Source organism: Caloenas nicobarica, chromosome 6, assembly GCF_036013445.1.
Source record: "Caloenas nicobarica isolate bCalNic1 chromosome 6, bCalNic1.hap1, whole genome shotgun sequence".
NCBI lineage: Eukaryota > Metazoa > Chordata > Aves > Columbiformes > Columbidae > Caloenas > Caloenas nicobarica.
The window spans coordinates 21,042,381-21,062,350 of record NC_088250.1 but is presented as its reverse complement, the minus strand read 5'-3'; the positions used below and the strand labels follow the sequence as shown (position 1 = coordinate 21,062,350).

General features: G+C 36.4%; 1 protein-coding gene across 1 annotated transcript in view; it reads left to right on the top strand.

Annotated features, from left to right (window-relative positions):
• The window catches only part of MYO3B (myosin IIIB), a 192,767-nt gene that overhangs the window by 17,430 nt on the left and 155,367 nt on the right, over nt 1–19,970 (top strand). The window contains exons 3-7 of the mRNA XM_065637621.1: nt 3,922–4,105; nt 5,621–5,755; nt 9,224–9,328; nt 9,588–9,687; nt 13,324–13,400. Coding sequence (XP_065493693.1) covers nt 3,922–4,105; nt 5,621–5,755; nt 9,224–9,328; nt 9,588–9,687; nt 13,324–13,400 — 601 coding nt within the window. The remainder of the gene's footprint in view (nt 1–3,921; nt 4,106–5,620; nt 5,756–9,223; nt 9,329–9,587; nt 9,688–13,323; nt 13,401–19,970) is intronic.

Here is a 19,970-nt window from a genome sequence, read left to right as displayed (position 1 = left end):
TCTGCCTCCGTTTTGTACATCCACAGTATCAGTTTCATGGTTTGTATATTCAATAGAGATTTGTTCTGTGAACTGAATTTAGCAGGAGTGTTTTCAGCGATCTACCTTTCATCTGTAAGTAGTAGCATTTCTATCCTGATTGTCCTATTTTTCCCTTATGTTGGCCCAGTGAAACAATGTGATCAGTAAAGTATGGTTCTAATTGTTTGCAAGTTGTATAGGATCAATAAAAACTTTTGAACATTTATCCTTCTCCTTCATCTCCTTCCATCACCGACCTTTATGGTGAAGGACTACGCACGTCACGTTCTGCAGTCTCTTTCTGAGACCAACTGAGAACATTTATAGCATGGTGTGTTGATGGATTCTTTTGTATGCTTCATTTCAAGATATTGACATCCTCTTTGTTTTAACCTAGCCAGTGAGAAACAGCAGGAGAAGACTAGCAGAGGAAGCTGTTCTGACTATTGATTTTCTTGTGCCTTTTGGTGGTTCATTAATTCCTCTAACAATTGCTTCTTAGATAGCTGGCTGGGTTCTGACCATTACTACCCAGGAGAATAGGGGCTGTCATGGCTGGGTGAAACCATAGCTTAGAATGTCAGCTTTGCCTTCTGAATTCTTCTATTTATGAGATTTTAATTTAGTATGGAAGCAATATTGAGCTCCCTATGAATAGTGAAATACCTTCAGCTTGAATATGACATTCTTATGATTCCACAACATGTGCAGATGCCAGATGTTTCACAAAAGAGAGAAGAAGATTGCAAAAATTAGCCCTGTGCATGATTCCATATTATGGAAACAGTATGTTAGATTTTGTTTCACTAGTATTTTATGTTATTGTTATTTGTTATTTGCTATAATTTCTTTTATCTTTTATATCAAACATTACATGTAGTCTCTTTGTCTTAGGGATACTGTTAATGAGTGATAATATGCAATCATTGACTCTAATGTTGATCTTACAGAGAAATATTTTCTTTAAATGTATATAAATGTTATTTGCACATTTCCCTGACTGCCATCTAAGTTAGTGTGTCATGCCTGGTCTGACTTAATTTGTTCTGACTCTTAGAAATTCTCAAAATAGAAAAATCTAGTTGTTACAAAGAAAACCATTAAATTTACTTTATTGATGAAGAATATCTCTTTTCATGGACAGATGAAAGAAACCCTGTCAATGGCTGAAGCGTGTTAATAATTCTTGGCCTTACCGTATTGTTTGTCTTGGTTCATCAACTTTTGCAAGATTTATTTTAGGTTAGTATATTATCTCAGCTTTAAAAAAATCATGCTATTTTCCCCTGTTTCAGCCTGAGAGCTGTTTGACTAGACTCTATCAAGTTGTCCTTACTTTTGCTTTGCATTCTGTCTCTTCCCAGTTATGCAAAACAGGGTTTGGTAGAGCGCTGTGAGCTTGTTGATAGCAGGTAGTCACTCCTCGAATAGCGTAAGTATGTGCAGTCCCAAACAGCTTTGTGTAAGACGTTCCCCATCCAGTAGAGTTAATTGCCAAAGTGTAATTTTTCAGCATCTGGTGTGGGCTATTTTGCTTGCCTGCATGGAACAGATTTAACCAGGGAGAAGTTTTCTCCAGCTGGTGGTAGAAATAATGAAATACTTGTCTCTAATAGGTTGAGGCTCCCTCCAGGGAGGGCATTGCTAAGTTTTTCACAGCTAGAAGCCACTTTCTGTGCATCGTTTCAAAGCCCAGAGAGGTGTGGGGCGTGAAAGGAGAAATTTCAGCTTCAGCATTTTAGTGTCGAGGTCTTCTGAATATGGGGTTGTTGTAGAAGTGTTTGCATTCATCTGTTAACATTTCACTGTAGAAATAAAAAGTAATGGCAGCCCTTGTTAAAACAAGGGCGTCTCATTTTCTGAAGCTCAGTAAATCAGGAAAAGAAAAGCACAAATTAACTTTACAACTTCAGCTTTTTCCTTTAATGTTTACATTTTATGTTAAAAATAAAACAAAAAACCACAAACAAACAAAACCCACAAACACCCCCAAATGCTGCCTTGTTATCACAATGCATAGAAGTACTCACTGACTAAAATTTTTCTTCACTCCTCCACCAGGACTCCATCTGCAACAATTTTGCATTAGGTTTTATTTTGTCAACATTGTCTTCTGGAGTGAAGAAATGTTAATGTATTTCAAAAATTTGGATACCATTTTAATGGTTACTTACTAATCAGAACAAAAGCAGGCAATGACACTAAGTCGCTTTGGTTATTTTTTGTGGGTTTTTTTTGGGGGGCGCGGGTTTGGTTGTTGTTTGGTTTTTTGGTTGTTTGTTGTTGGTTTTTTTGTTGTTGTTGGTTTTGTTTGTTTGTTTTTTTAAGAAAAAACATACTTATCCACAACAGCTGATTGCAGAAAGGCATCATAATAAATATTGCATCAGTACAAAGAGTGCTATGCATCATTTTCTGGACAATCTGTCTGAGGGCAGTTGTTATAGGGACCATGAAATAAATATCAGTCTCTTCTTTTCTTTTTACTTTTTTTTTGGAGGGGGGTGAGTTTGCATCCAAGAGGTTTACCGTCTGTTCTCTGCTTCTTTGCACGTGAACATCTGTAGCGTTTCTCGTAAAGCATTAAAATCACACATGTTCAATATGTTTGTGGTTATTTGTTTAGTTTTGGTTTTTTTACCTGAGACGGAACTGTTCCGATTTGTGTTTGTATTCACTACCACCCCCCATCTTGCAAGTAAACCTTGCTCTTCAGGCTGGCTTATCAGGAGCTGTGTGTCTGTGGCTGCTGTCTCAGTGCTTGTAGTACAATCTGTTCACTGATTTCAGGCAAGTCTTTCACCTGACCTGCTTCTGTCGAGGTGCTAACTATATGTGTTCAGAATACTGTTCTTTTCTTGTGGCATGCTGTGTTGGATCCCAGTAGTGAGAAACTGTCCTTATAACTTAGATTATTGACCCACAACAGATAAATGACATTGACGCTAGATTTTTTTTTTTTGCCTTCCCATCCCTTCTTCTTTTTCTTTCTTTTCTTTGCCTTTTTTGGTCAAGAGACCAAAACTATTTGGTATATTATTTGGCACCATTTGTGCTAATACAGTTTTAACCCAGGAGGGAAATAGAGGTTTTCTCTAAATCGGCCTGCCATTGTTTAGAAAAAGATTATACTTCTTCTGACCTGACATTGGTAACAGCCATGTTTTGTGCCTGCTATATGGTAAATTGCTTTAACAACATGTAAACATTTTGTCTTAGGGTCTAAAGGAATTTTCAAATTTCTTCTACAAAGGAACAAAGCGTGCAAATGAGTTCATACGCATGCTTCCGTTTTGAATATTGCTATACAGATCTGCGCTGTGTGTGAATTTGCACACGGGTTATATTTTTCTCTGTCATTAACAGAAAGCACAATTATTTCTCTAATTAGATTGAAGAGCTGCTACTTCATTCCTTATTAACTTATGAGTTTCCTCAGCCATCTCACATTTCTTTCTGACTAAATTTCTCATGCCAGATAGTTGTCACTGATGCTGGAAATGGGGAAGAGGTAAATAAGACAGAAGGTTTTAAAAATTGTTTCAAGCAGGTTTGCAGATATCAGACATGCTCCTGTTGAGCTTCTCATGAACCAACACCTCCAAGTCCTCCAAAGGGCTGCTCTCAATCCATTCTCTGCCCAGCCTGTATTTGTGCTTGGGCTTGCCCTGACCTATGTGCAGGACCTTGCACTTGGCCTTGTTGAACTTTGTGAGGTTCACAGGCCCACCTCTCTAGGCTGTCAAGGTCCCTCTGGATGGCATCCCATGCCTCCAGCATGTTGACCACACCACACAACTTTGTGTCATCTGCAAACTTTGATTTCTTTATCATAAGACAAATTCTTTAGTACAGTTACTTAGTGCTTCTCACTATATGTGTATCTGCTTTGTTTTCCAGGAAGCCGTTGTATGGTTTGTTTCAGTGTAATTCCAGTATGATTGGACTAGAATCATTAGCCGATCCCTCAGATACCTGGGAAATTATAGAGACTATTGGGAAAGGCACTTACGGTAAAGTCTATAAGGTTGCCAATAAGAAAGATGGGAGTCTGGCAGCAGTAAAGATTCTGGATCCTATCACTGTAAGTAAAAAATATTAAACTGTAACTTCATTGTTAATTTAAAAGAAATCTCAAACAGAGTTGAAATGTAAATCAAATGTGTAAAGTTTTGAAAGTGTCCCAAAGGGAAGAATTTGGCAGAATGCATTGACAGAAGGAGTTTGGTACCACCACCAAGCTGCAACTTACAGTTTCATCATCTTGTGTGTTACTTGAAGACAGCATTTGCCTAGTTCCTTTTTTAGGTCTGTGTAATTCTTCTGGTACAAATTTAGACATCTGTGCTTGGAGCATGCAAATGATAAGAAGGCACAGAGGCATTCCTCTTGGGGGCTTGCTATAGTAGGAAAAATACGAGATGCTGTTAATCTTAATGTTCTTATTTTATTCTGTGTACTCCCTAAAAGAATTTATTTTTCCATTACTGAAGTACTGTGATCTTTAGGCTATTTTATAGTTATGTTTTATAAGTGAGGCAATAGTTAAGATAAAAATGGTCGAAGAGCACAGCCTGAATTCTCAGAGGTAGTTCTGTGCCAGTTGCAGTTTTAGCAGGTATTAAATGTCTATCTTCCCTCAAGAACTAAGGCCATAGTTTTCAGTGGAAGATTTAAGGGGCAGCTGCTCAGGTTGGATCAAGCTGGAGTTTGATCATGACAGTTGGGTTAAAATAGTTGCTAGGAAAAGTTACATTTCTGTCATCTACAACTACTGAAATCCATCTTGGTTTTCTTTTGTATAAATCTGCAGAAGGTAATAAATAAGATTATTCCCTTTTCAGCAAAATGAAAAAAAAAAAAGGAAATTTCAGGTAAGAGCTTAGATTTTCTAATAGTCACAGTCTATGCAGAAACAATGAAAGTTTCAGTGCTTAAGTACTGTTCTGAGTTGTGGCCTGTGTGCTGATATTAAACAATATTTTGTAATTCTCACAGAATTCTGTCATTAACAAATATATACAAACATTGGCTTGTTTCATGGGGTTTGTTTTGTGTCTCTTTAATTGTTTCAGGTGTATATCTTTTCCTCACAGGAATGTCTTTGTTTTTAGTGATGTCTCGTTTGAGGTTTTGTGAAATTGTTCTCTGTTTGGACCCACCTAATGACCATAGAAAAAAGAATGAATCAAAGGTTCATGTATTTACCTCTAGCTACACATTAAAAAATATACATGTTTAAAAACAGGTTAGAAAGTAATATATGTGTAAATTTCATATTTAGACAGCTGAGCAAAGTTAAGTATAATATTTACTTTCCTGATTAAGTATATTATGCACCAAAAGAATCCTTGAAGGACAACTGCTTGCTTTACACAGTGTTCACATTTTTGCATGTAAAAAAAAAGCAAAAGTGGAATGATTTGGTGTGGATTAAATTTACAGTATCGGGTGAGTACTTTCACCTGCATTAAAGTAAAACTATTTGAAAGTACAAACCAATTGAAAAAAATTGTTCTTTTTATCCATGAGAGTTTGTTTGTGATTTGTATGGACTTACTGTATTTATATGTTCTGTGTCTTTGTGTTTTTTATTTAGGATGTAGATGAAGAAATTGAAGCAGAATATAATATTTTGCAGTTTCTTCCCAATCATCCTAATGTTGTTAGATTTTATGGGATGTTTTACAAAGCAGATCAATATGTGGGAGGACAGCTCTGGCTAGTACTTGAGGTAAAAACATTTTAATAACTTTATGTCTTAACTAGAAAAATGTTGTCAGGTTTCTGGTTTTTATTGCTAGAAGAGTCACAGGCTTTCATGATTCTCTGGTTGGGGCCATTAATCAAAGGACCAGTGATAGATGATGTGTGGTAGCCTACTGTTGAACAGCACATCCAAACTTAAACTTTGATTAATAGGGAATGTCCTTGCATTTTATTTCTGTTCAAGTTGCTCCATTCTACCTCCAAAACAAGCAATTCTTTTTGTTGAGAATGGTTTGCCTAGAAACAGCTTGATTTTTTTCATGTTGGAGGAAACATTATACAAGACATTTCTTTCAGCTTTTGGAGAGCTCAAGCACTTGAGGGGAATGCAGAAGATGATGAAGTAGTAACATGGAGGACAGTTAATAAATGTGCTGCCTATTGCAAAAGTGAACAGAGAAAATGTAATGGGAAAATCTGTCTTATGGTCATTTAAAACTAGAGGCTGGTTGTTTTGAAAATCTAGCAACAGAAATGCCTTCTATTAACTCTTCTTGTTCAGTGGCAATCAGCATTCTTGCAATGAAAATTGTATTTTGGTGGTCTTGTTTGTTGCCAGTTAAGTGGCTGCCAAGGATTGTTGCAAGATGAGGATTTCTTCTGGATGTTTTCTAGGCTTAATTGATACAGAGCTTTGCACAGACCAAGCAGTAACTGACCATTCAAACATTTCTCTCTAACTAGACTGGTAAAACTTAACATTCACTTTTTAATTACTGATCATTTTAGAAATTCCACTCCCTGTTCTTGAATGGTAACTGGAGTCAGAATAGGGAATCTTTATTTCCACTTTAAGTTGTGGAATCCCCACAATAATCTGACTTCTATGTGCTGCAGAATTATATAGCTCGAATGAATACTTTTGGATGTGTTTCATCTTAAATTTCAGTAACTATTAAAAAAGGATCTTTAGTATTTTTGGTCTACTGTTGTTTTTTATTGTATGCCTGCTGGCTTTGTGTTGAGTTTGGGCTCGGTTTCCCATGTGTTTTCTTTTTCAATACAAGTGTAGTGTATCCAACAGATGCATCACATGTGGTATGCCATGTAACAAAATTTTGTAAAGCAAAATTGTGACATGTTCTATGTAACAAAATAGAATATGGAATTTGAGAGAGTTAGGTGTTTGTACAGACATTATCAATCAAGTATGTTTCTTTTGGGTGTTTTTTGGTGCACATTAGCCAAAGTTTTGCAGAAATTTGACATTAAAAAATTGTGTTTTCCTTATACGGATAAATTTACCAGACAGGACAAACTATTTCTTGCCTTGGAATTTACATGCAAATTTATGTATGACTTTTTTTTTAGTAAAAGAGAATGTACAAAGTATTCAGACTTTGATCCCTGAGTCTTTGATGAAATATTATATTCATTAGATGGGTGACTTCCAAAATTTATAATAAAAAGGTGGAATTTTTTTTTGCTTTAGGTACAATTTCGCCATTTTTACTCCCTATAAGCAGGACCTTACTTTGATAAATGCCTAGGACGAAGAGGGCTAGCAAAAGTTGCCACCTTAAATATTTTTATGAAGATGCAGTTCTGGGATAGGTGTAGCATAGACAGTCGTAAAGCAAGCTTCCCTCCTTTTCCATCTGAATGTGCTTCAGTTCACTTTTTAAAGTATTACCATTAGGTGTAAAGTGGTAATGAAGTTTACAAGTTCATTTTGTCCCAGATCTTTGCTGGTTGTAAAGAACGGTGTCACTGACAGCTGCAGTAGTGTTTGTGGGATATTTTTATTTTCGGTCAGTCATTCATTTAACATATGCTACCAAACAGCTGTCAGTCTGTATAATTTTTCAGTCACAGCCAGCTTGGGCTTTTTTTTTAAGTAAGGATATACATTTCTGTATTTTATTTGCAGGCTAGAGATAAGTTTAGTACAGCCTGTCTCAATAGAACATTTTGTGAAATTAAAGCAATAAACAAAAATCTTTGACTTAATGGCTTGTCAGCAAATGGTTAAACATAGGAAGAAAAACATGCATTCGCGAGATGATATTCTCCTGTAAATACATTTGATGACTGATATTGAGCTGAATGCTCCCACCTAATTGATTAAAAATATATATATATATAAAAACCCTTACTAAGGAATGAAAAAGTCAAATGCCTGCAGAGCTCAAATGTTTTAAGTGATGAAATTTTGCTTCAGAGACTTATTTACATAAAGGATGTCTTGTTTATCATGTGATTTGTCCTTTCCATAAACTAAAACTTTTAGTTGAGTGAAATTTTTTGATGCAAGGGGAAGGAAAATATCGACATATCACAGAAATTAGTGATTGAACTGACACACAGTTCATAAAAACTATTTGAGAGATGTAAAACTTGAGAGTTTGTAGAACTTCTGTTTTAATACCATTCTCCTAATTTACGCTGTAGTATTTTAGACTTAGTACTGATACTGTAAAATGAACTTGTGTTGAAATGCATGCGATTTCTGTATGGCAGAAATGTTGATAAGGGTGCTAGCTACAAAAACAGGTCTATAGGAGAAAATTCAATGAAAGGCAGGCAATCAATTCTCCCTTTTTTTTCTTTTTTCTTTTTCCTTTTTTTTTTTTTTTTTAACCCGAGATGAAACTGTTCCAATTTATGTTTGTCTTCACTGCCACCCCCCATCTTGCAAGCAAACTTTGTGAATTGTGAATACAAAAGTAAGAAAACGATAGAGAAAGAGGAGAAAGGACAGAAGGAAATAGCTGCTGAGACGGGCATGGACCGTAAAATAATTGTAGCTGAAAACATATTTACAAGGATTCTAATTTTACTTTTTCTCCTCCTCTTTTGATGTGTGGAAGCCGATTAATGGGAAATGCTTGCAAGAAGCTGCTTTTCTGGGTCAGAATGTTTCATCTCAGTTGTTGGCAGCACATGCCATCAAATCTGAGTATAGAGATATGACTTCTGTCTACTTTATGTTGCCTGCCAGCAGGAGCATTGATGGAGTGAAAGTTTAAAATGACTATAATTTGTTGCCTCTCAGTTATCAAGACCATCAATCTTTTCAGTCTGGCCTTTTCTTTGCACAAAAGCAGTTTTTCAAAAAGACAATGCAGGTATTATCGTGAAAATACTCAACTAATGTAAATTATATGTATAAATCCTCTTTTAACAACAAAATACAGTCCTGTTCATAACATTTTTATTTTTAGCTACATTTTACAAATTATAGTTCATAATCTTCAGTTTTCATTTCCTTCCCCCCCACCCAAGCTGCTGTGATTTATTATTAACATTGCTAATAAAATATATTCTAAGGTGGGATGACAACATAAATAATTGCAGGGTAAAAATCTAGTTGTTCTCAGTCTTGTGTTGTAGTGCAGTTTTGCACAGTAGGTGTTTACAGCCTAAACAAGTATATAGAGTAACTGAGGACTTGTCTTGCTTTTTTCCCCCCTCGCAACTCCACCCTTCCCAGCTGTGCAATGGAGGTTCTGTCACAGAACTTGTCAAAAGCCTGCTGAAGTGTGGCCAGCACTTGGATGAAGCTATAATCTCATACATCTTATATGGTGCTCTCTTGGTAAGGATGTTCATTGGGCTTGTAATGACAGCAGAGGGTGCAATTTACTCATCTCATACATACATTTTCCATTTATGAGGTACGGTAATGTTGACAATATTATGTGGGCTATTCTAGCAGCAGGGCTTGTATCAAGCATGTAATCCGGTGGACAGATGTTTTTATAGAGTATGGGCAGATTGTCTTCATTACATTCCCTAATAATAGGGTAATTGTCTTTAACTAAGGGAATAAACTTATTTTTGTTACTGGTATGTAGGGCCTTCAGCATTTACACAATAACCGGATCATTCATCGTGATGTGAAAGGGAACAACATTCTCCTGACAACAGAAGGTGGAGTCAAGCTCGTTGACTTTGGTAATGACCACTTCCCATTTGTTTTCTTAATATGTGCAGTTTAGCCAAAGGCATCTGTTTGCTTTCCCCTGGGGATGCAGAGTGCCATAGTGAAAGAGTTTTGCAGAAGGATATTTAGTTATTTTAAGAGGAAAAAATGGAAGAGGAACCTTAAAGAGCAAGAATAAAAATTCTAACAAAAAATCAGTAACAGACTTTTGAATTAAAAGCTTAAACATAGTAATTTAATAATTAAAAATAGCTCTGAAGGTACCATTTTATTTACAAAGCTCTTTTGCATTTCACAAGGAATGTCAGTTTCAGGGCAGTTGTCCTCCTAATTTAAATTTAGAGAACTTTTGCATATGAAAAGGAAACATTCTTCTCTCTGAAATGGTTTTTGCTAGCCTTAAGCAAATTTTTTCCCTTAGAGCAGAAGGTTAAATGGTCCCTTGGGTCCAAAACCCAACATCTATTTAATTTGTGATTATTGCTTTTAGATGAGCATTGCCACTCTGGAAACATCATAAGAAACAGGGGAGATAGAGAGACAGATAGATTGATAGGTTGGTAGGTAAATAGAAAGGGACATGGCAATAGAATTAAACTAATTTCAGGACTTTTTCTTCCTTTTTAAACAGGCACTTAGAAAAATAGGGAAATGCTTTAGTTCCTCAGATTTGTATACAATGGAATGGACAATTTTATTAAAGGTAACAGAAACAGATTATTAGTAATATAATTTATTAATGAAACTATATAATGCTTATGGTAATCACCACTGAGAGTAGTGTGTGAATAACAGATGTTTGTTTAGCAGTGCATGAAGGTAAAGAAAAACGTTCACAAAATGAGAGTAGTGTAACGTGATGTGCCAAAAAATTCTGCAAATAGTAATATTTTTTAAAAAATTTAAAAAAATTAAATGTATGCAGTGGAAAAAAATGTAATAGTGATGTTGTCGTGGTATTATAAATTTAGCATAAAAATCTATTGAAGATGCTAAAGTAAGGTGGGAAACTCTTTAGGGTCTTCTAGGGACAGAAATTCATTATGTTGAATGGCAAAGCCAATGATTAAAATAGTGCTGGGAGAAACATATGGCCTGAAGGAAAACTTGGAGTGAGTCCCTGACCTAGTACAGAGGAGGAAGATCCCTTCTTATTTGGGATAATTTCAGCAGTATGATCTTTGTAACTACTCCATTCTGGGAAAAGTTGGTTTTTCGCCCTGTAGGAAAATGTTTCTCAGATGTATCAAAGGCCTGTGCTGCAGCAGGAGCTCAGCTTGGAGCTTCCAAAGGCAGACCAGTGTGCTGCAACACCAATGCAAAATAATGGAGAATCCCATCCTTTCTGGTGTCCCATGGGTCTCTCTGATTCCACATTTAGGTTTTAGGGTTTTTCTCCTACTTTTTCAGTTACAACAGTAACACTAGAATTTTATTACAACTATTACTGCCTCCAAAAAAGACATGAGTTAAATCTCGAGTGTTTCCTACCACTTCACAGTTAGGAAATGCCAAGAAATGCCCACATATCCATGGATTTCCTGACTAAAGAAGCGTCAAGTACCAAGCTTTCAGTAAGTTGCTATTTTTCCCATCTAACCCACTGCCGTAGTTACAGAAGGGACCCTGGGAACGAATTAGGACTGAGTCACAAGTCATATTGTTTGTAGAACTATTTGTCTCATTCATTGCAGAAAGTGGAAGATATACAGTGAAAAACACAAGGAGTTCAGGAAGAGAAGGAACTTGCAGTTCAGACAGTTAAATGACATCAAATTTGAGATGACTCTTGCCAGTGTTTCTCTGTGATCTTGGCAGGTCACTTGCGTCAAACATTTTAGAAGTGGCCACTCTTTTCCTCATTTTCCTGACAGCCAGTCTGAAACATCTTGTCCTCCTTTGCAGAAGAGCTGAGTGTTCTTGAACTGCAGCTGAGGTCTATTACAGCTCTACTTGAGGCATATGAAGTGCCTGAAAACTGAAAGATCTCCAATTAAGTACCCCAAAAGAGTAGAGGCTTTGGATATTTTTAGGCTAATCCCTGGAACTGATAATCCTCTCCCATTTTGCAGGAATGTTAAGGAGATTTATTGTTTGATGAGGAGGGAAGGAAACATGACAAAAGAAAAAATAAAATAATCATTTTAAATGTAGTATAAGGTTGGATATACTAAATAAGTAATTAGAAAACAGATTGATGGGGATAAAAAAAATATTAAATTACTACCTATTCAGTGAATGCTGTCCATTCTGTCGACAAAATGAGACAGAATCTTGAAGAAAAAAACTCCATTATATTCAAGGCTGTACATTTGGATATTGGATCATAGAGAGGATTATACAGATATCCTTAATTTTTTTTGCCTTTATTACCTGATCTTACAACTTGCTTTTTCAATGTAACACACGTTTCTTTCTTCAGCTGCTCTCGACAGCATGATATATTTGAATAAATGTTGGTCACAGTGTAAGTTGACCCAAAATGTCTGCAACTTATCATTCATTTATGCTCATGCTCTCCCGCTGTCTCCCTCTCGGCTCTTTGGTATTCTGCCCTGTTTTGGAGTGTCCACAGACAGCAGCTACAAATTAAGCTAGCTGGAGAGAGATCAGGGTTAAATGCACAGTAGCTTGCTGTAGGTCTTGGCCATTAACTGTTTCACAGTGGTACTCAGGAAATCATTGAAGGCTTGCAATCACACTGAAAAATGAAAAATGAATATGGAATTGAGTCTTGGAGCAATCAAATTATTTAACTTAGGAATTATGAGTCCCAATGTCTTATTTATTGGCGTCAGGCAATGTGTATTATATGTGTTTCTGCTCAGTTTTGTCTCTGGGTAATGCCATAGGAGCAGACCACTGTGGCTTTTGTTTTTAAACAATGTTAAGGTGAAATATGTTTTTAAGTCAATATTGGTTTCATGTCTGCTTACTGGAATGCTTCTGCAGTCTACAGTTCAATTATTTGTTGACCAGAGCACAGAATAAGATTTCCTGTTAGAAGTTCATTCTGATTTGTTAATGTTGTTTGATACCTTTCCAGTTCTTTCTTCCTCATTTCAGCTGTGTATCAGTAGTCCAGCCCCAGTCAGAATGCACTGAAGCATGGGCTTTGTTTTAAGCATGTGCTTAACTCCCTAAGTACAAGCTGCAGTGTGAGCTTGAGCTTCTGTGCTTTTCTCAGTAGGGAAAGATTTAAGCAAGTGTATAAATGTTTTGTTGAACAGGAGTCTCTGCAAAGTCTCTAGCGAACAAGTTTCCTGCCAGCAGTGTTCAGGAATTGAACTACTGAAACAGAAGTTTTAAAGTCAAGTTGTAATTCGAATAGTTCCTGTTTATACTCATGAAAACAGCAGGAAGAAGTCTGTGATATTTAGGTACCAATTGAATTTTTTATTTTGAATGAAAGTGCTTCAAACTGAGAGTCATTCAAACACACACAAAAATCTCAGCAATTCTGAAGGAAAACAGCAAGCTGAAATTAATCAAACAAAGAATTCAATACAAATGCTGCACCTACTTTGGCCAGGCATTCTGCAGCTGTACTCCCAGGCTCAGGGTTTGTTTTCTGCCTACTTGAAATAAACTGACTGAAATGACAGAATGTATGTGAAGCCAAGTTTTTTGAATCTGTTTCATTGCAGGTGTTTCAGCCCAGCTCACCAGCACACGGCTGCGTAGAAACACCTCAGTGGGAACACCCTTTTGGATGGCACCTGAGGTAGGCAAACATTCCTGTCTGCGTTGTCTCCATTCATTGCAAAGCACACTTTGTTGCCACTTCCACATAGCAGGAGAAAAGATGTGTTTTCTTCCCTGCTCTATGGCTGTCTTTCTACTTTACAGCTAGGCCCCTGTTCAGAAAAATGAATGTACTATTAGAATATACAAAATTGATTTCTAACAATCTTCATTATTTTCTGCAATGTTTCCAGAAAAGTGCACATAATCTGCAAATAAACGAGGGTCTCCTTGAAAGTTTTATGACTTTCCAATCAAATACTGTGTGTTTTGGTGTGTTTGTCTGTGCCTCTAAGTACAGACTGGGAGGAGAAGGAGGAATTCCCACAGAAAGTCTTCCTATAGGACTTTGCAAAACCCTGACTCAGCTATGTGTTCTTTAACCTTAATCACAGACTAGGGACCTATGCACTTAGACACAAGGATTAACATGGATTAAAAATGGAGGAAAATAATGTACAGGCAGGCTAGCCAAGTATCTTAGACTGTATTTTTACATACTACTCCGCAGACATAACCCTTTTCCTTCTATATCATGAAGCTCTAGAAAGTTTTAGCACACTGTTGGAACAAAAGTCCCTTATGTACTTGCTCTAAATTTAGGGTGAAAGAAGTTAATCTTTGCCCTCTCTGCTTTAAGAAACAAAAACCCCTTTTGTAATGTATAGATCATGAAGTTAAAAAATAGAGAATGACAAGGGAGTGATCTGTTTATTTGTAAATTGTTAAACCTTCATAACAGTAGTAGCCTCATTTCTGTTGAAGGCCATTAGGCTTATTTGAATTTTGGGAAATTTGGGATGGAATTTGCATCTGTTACAAATGCACACAGGTCTATTTCTGTATGCCAAACAGTTAGAAGTATGCAAACATGTGTTTTAAAACATTTTATACTTTTTTTTAGTATGTTATTTCTGTTGCTAAGGAAGGCTGATTATAGCTGAGCAGAGAAAAGCTGCTGTAACGGATCAAAAATTGATCTTGCACAGTCTCACAAAGAATAGTTGATATTTTACCATCTCCATAACAACCAGTTTACGTCACAAAGGAGACACAAGATACCTTAGAAACCATTGTGCAAGCATTATTTATGGAATCACCTTGGTTGGAGACATTCTGAAACCTTTATAAAATATTCCTCTAGACATAATGGACATATTATGAAATATTTTCTTGAACTCAAATTATTAGAAGTTATTTTTATGGTACCATTTTGCTTGAATAATTGCCATCAAAGGCAGTGATCATGCCAAATTTATTTTCTCATCCTGCTTGAAAATATTCATTCTCGAGGTAAAAAGCCGAAGAAATAAGGAGAGATTTTGATCTGAAAGATTTTGACCTGACAATACAACACACATGTAACCAAGGTATGTTATGTGCATAGCACATCAAAACAGGACGGAAGTAGCTTTGAATGCTTCCTGTTTTGAAAAGATTTGTCAAAGCCAGTACCATAAGCATAATAAGTCATATCACATTTGCATGCCTGTGTGAGCCACACCGATCAGGCTTCATAGCTGCACCAATCTGCAAAGCAGCTGTAAGATGTTCACATACCTGTTATGCTGTTGCTGAAATGGCTTTTCAGTGACAAGTTGCATAACACTTGTGCTCAAGTCACTGCAATTGCTTTCTTTGTGTTCATATGAATGACATATTTCCACTGATGTGTGAAGTGCAATGTACCTCACTTCTGGGGAGATCTTTCTGGTATTTTTAAAATATGCAGACAATTTTTTATATGAAAGATGGAAGATTAGGACTGCAATAAGATGAAAAACTCTGCTTGGGTAACAGCTTATTAAGAACAGTGTTTTCTAGGTGAGACTGTGGTAAGATCAGTAAAAACTAGAAAAGCGCTTAATGCTTGCAAAGTCTTGCTGCCTAAAGGTTTTGACATAGAGTAGAATCTATGTCAAATCCCAAAATACCATAAAGTAACTGGACAGAAAAGAAGTGTTGCTAATCAGAGAAACGAAAATAATGAAGACTATGAATTTATTTATTTATTTTTAATTGGACTTTTACTATCTGTGTGTGAAACATAGGACCCTCAGTCAATGCATAAGGCAATCATGGGACCTCATCTTATCTAAGGGTGAGAAAGATGGATTTAATCTGAAGGGGAAGTGGAGAGAGGGAATGAAAAAACTTGCCCTGGAGGAAGAGACAATTGGAGTGTTTCAGAGAAATGAACCTTATGAAATAAAGCTGACAGGGAATATTTTCCAGGGTAAGCCCCAGGAAAATAAAGCCTGGAGAAGAATGGTGTAAGATTATTCAAGCTGGCAGACAGGAATAACTGAATATAAGCAGGAGACAAATATGCTGTAAACTAGAATCACTACATCAGCCTGCATCAGGAACAGTCTGTATAATGAGGAAATCCATCGTATTCCAAGACGAAGTTTGCAAAATATATCAAAAGGGGTATATGGCCTGGCATTTGCAATAGCAAAAGTTCATACAAAAATAGCAGTGACTGAGAGTGGTGTAAGGTGGTGTGTTCAGCTCAGTGTTCTTACTGGCAGCATGAAAAGCAGCAGCTTAACAGTTTTGAGTGACTCAGACATCTTAGAGGGCTCTTTTTTTTGTGATGACTGTGAGGCTTGTTTAGGAGCAGCAGGACAAAACAACAAGATTTGTCCTTGAGTATTTGTTTTGAGCAGAGCATGTGATTAACAAAAATTTTGCTGAAAAATGAAAATACAGGGAAAAACTAGGCTATGTGGAAGGAACAGAGGAACTTGGCAAGGATGAGTCAGTTTGAGAGCAGCTTTAAAGCAAACTCACTGAAAGTCAATCATTGCTATTTAACCTAATTAGTATTGTCTCACACTTAAAAATATAGACATGCAGAAACTGGAACACTGAATACAGTCCTACCAAAAAAAGAGAAATAAGGCAGGATAGTTTAAGTACAGTGGATGTTTAAAGCTGCCTTCTGCCAAATACTTACATTACCTAAAATCCACTTCTGTTATGCTGAAACAAATTGTGTTGAAAGCTAGCAAGAGAAAATCAGATTTGGAACTTTTGAACCGAACCGCATTTACATCTCTAGTTCTAAAACTTAACGTATCTTGTTTTCCACCTCCAGTGCAGAAATGAACAAAATCTAGTTCACATAGCATTGCAGTTTTTGTTTTTCCCAAATGTAATTATATTATCATGAGCTGGCTGGAAACTTGACTCTTGAAACAAGCTTAGTTAGAATCTCTACATGTTTTCTTTGGCCCAAATCTAGTTTTAAGAACAGAAATAGAAAAAGGTGCTTGAAGTCAGAACTGGAAAGATGCTGAAGGTAATTTAAAACCACAGGGAGTATGCGGTTATATTTTACTGATAACTGCTAAAAAAAACAATGCTGCACGCATATTTATGTTTTAAAAGGAACATAATTCAAAAATAGTTAATTCTTTGAAGAATTGTGAGTTGAAATATGACACATGACAGTAGGAAAGGCTGAGACATTGGTAAAGGTATCATATGAGTTCTGTAATAATGAGTTAACCAGAGGTAAAATCTTGGCTCTGCTTTGCTCTTGATTTCGGAGGGATTTCAGATGTCACAATATATGTAAAACTGTGTCAACTCTGTATATTTGATGTTTTTTACCATCCTGCCAAGACGAAGTAATTAATGATCAGTAAGACTGCCCCAGTGATAATAGATTGTTTTCCTTCCCCCTGCTGAATCAAGGCGTACTTCCTGGGATAAAATTCAGTACATCTGAGCATCAGAATAAATAGGTGACTAGTTTAAATTGTTTTTCTTTTTCCAATGTTTCTTTGTATTTTTTTAAAATCGATCCATCGATTGTGTGCAACCAGTCTAATCTTGAAACAATGAATAATATTTGCATTGTTTCAGTACAAAGGTGTGCCTCTGCATAATGTAAAGAAAACTCAACTGAACTGGTAAAAAAGGCACCCCAAAATGTCATCTGCATTAATATAGTTGAAAAATATATAAAGGGAAAAATCTAATTTTGCAAAGATTCGCAGCAGCTTTTCCACTGAAGTCAATATTCACTACAGTAAGGACTGCATTCAGGCCTTAGAATTTGGTCAAAAAAACATCCTCCTTTTGGTAGATTAGGGCTGATTTCTCTTATTTAACTCTCTGTTGTAGAAGACATGAAAGATGTACAAAAAATCCATTAAACAGTAAATACATTTCATGTGCAGTTAAATACTGATTTGGAAAAACAGCGTAGAAAAGATAACCCCATCACTAACCTGGACTTATGTTTTTAATTAACTCTAAACATGTACAGTGATACATTCTCTTGAAACAATTGAATATATTCCCATTTTGTCACGTTTCAACCTAGCTTATTTGCCAGCCCCTTGCTTACATCATGGGACTCAAGGTCAGTATCCTGTTAATAGCTCTAGGTCTCTTTACTTTAATTCCTTATTAGCTAAAATTGGCTCTTCTGCAATGCACATTTTCACTACGCTTTTAAATGCCAGCTAAGCATGGAATTTTGTAAATGCTGGTTTATAATGAACTATGAATCCACCACTTAGTATAAACAGGATATAGATTTCAAGAATGTATATACACTTATTTTTCTGCCTGAAAGCCATTTAAAAACAGTTGTACAGTGAAACAATGTCCATATTTTGTGATAAAGAAACATAAGGAACATAAGGAACTACGTACCTTCTCTAATAAGGAAAATTTTGAAAATATTTACTTCTAACATCTTCCATGAAGGTGTAATAACTATTCTCTTACAGCTAATGATAAAATAGACCACTGAATTAGCTCTTACTACAGGTTTTTTTATTACCTTGTGAATTACAGTAAATGAGATAATATTGAAAACATAATTTACAAAAAATAACTGATTGTCCTCAGGAAAAAACTTCACAGATGGGAATTGAGAAAACTTCTGCTGCTTTTATGGAATTTGTGTTAGTCTGGAATCATGATTAATTAATAGTGAAATACTTGAAAATCCTGCACATTTATTGGGTAAATAAAATAAATTCAATAAATGGTAAAGATAAAGAATGGTAGGATTAAATAATCCATAACACAGATTTTTGTTGTGATTTGAACACTTGCTTGTTGTTTACTATATTTATGGTAGTATATTAGGCCCCCTAGGCTGTGAAGGAATTGCCTATTTGGCATACATTTTGAAATGACATCTCTGCTTTCAGGAGGTTAAAGGATGCCATGGTGGGTTAGAAATTATTTTTTGTGAATATTAGCTGTCCTTTCGAAACACAACACTGGGTTTGGTGCAGTCCTATGGTACAGATGGGAAATAGGTATGGGGTTGCTGGAGAGCAACTACTACAGAGACTGTGTGGAAAAACTGAGGGAGACAGAGATGAAATGATGTGCTTAAAGACATACAGCCTGGTCAGGGGCAGAATGTGGGATAGAATTAGATCTCTAAATGACCACAAATGACTAAAATGCCTGTGACTGAGATGCCACCTTCTGAGAGTTCAGTGACATGATTTAAACAAAGTTATCTTTTTTGGGAACACGGATCTTTAGGAATTGAATAAAGAAATAAAAGAAATGGCAGTTTCTGTCCTGTTTTTTTTTCCTCCCCCCTTTCTTAATTTTCTATGGCTCTCGTACCCAAGCTTTAAGCAGCTGCAGTAGTAAGGAGTTACACTGAAGTTGCTTAAAGTCCAGTGGAATTCAGAAAGCTGAATTGGAATACAGAGGTTTCTGTGAAGGAGACACAAGGCACACAAGAGAGGCAGAGAGCACAGCAGGACAGCAGCAGTGAGCTCTCCCTGCACAGCTGGCTCTGGCAGAACATATCACCTCCTCCTTGGCCTGCAAGAGACGTGCCCTCCGCATGGGCTGGCATGGCAGGAGGGGCTGGAAAGGAGGTGGCAGCTGGAGGGAACCTCAGTGCCTTACCAGCTCCCTTGATAACATGGCCAGAATCTTGTGAAGGGATGTGAAGGGGCTGCAGATGATTCTCTTTTGTTCTAACCTAAACAGTAGCTATGGAGGGGTTGTAAAACTTTCATGTAGGGTGACAAAATAAACAAATTAATGAACAAACAAAAAACCAACCAACCAAAACCCCCAACACAAGCCAACAGCAACAACAACAAAACAGTAGAGAAAATAATTTCAGTACCATGCTGCCCTGCGCTCAGATCCCTACATTAAGTGTGTTTACTTATGAGGCTGGAGTTCCTTCTGAGTTTTCAATTTATTTGTGAAACACCATTTACAAATCTATGTGAGGTGTGCAGTATATATCTTTACTGCTCAGGAGTAAATCTGTGGGTCAGAAACAAAATGTGTCAATGACATTAGTATTAGAAATGTTGAAGCTGTGATGATCTCGTGGTATAAAGCAAAACAGATTTGTGTGCTCAAAAGCTTATCTGTTTTTCCTCACTGTATCATTTGATGTAATAAAAGGTATTATGTTTCCCTAAGAGTGTAGCCTGCTGCCAGAGTAGTCTAATGGTCTCAGGAATATTTCACTGGTGTGAGTTAAAAAATAAAAATTGATTACTCACAGCTGTTAAAACACAATTGACAACTTGAC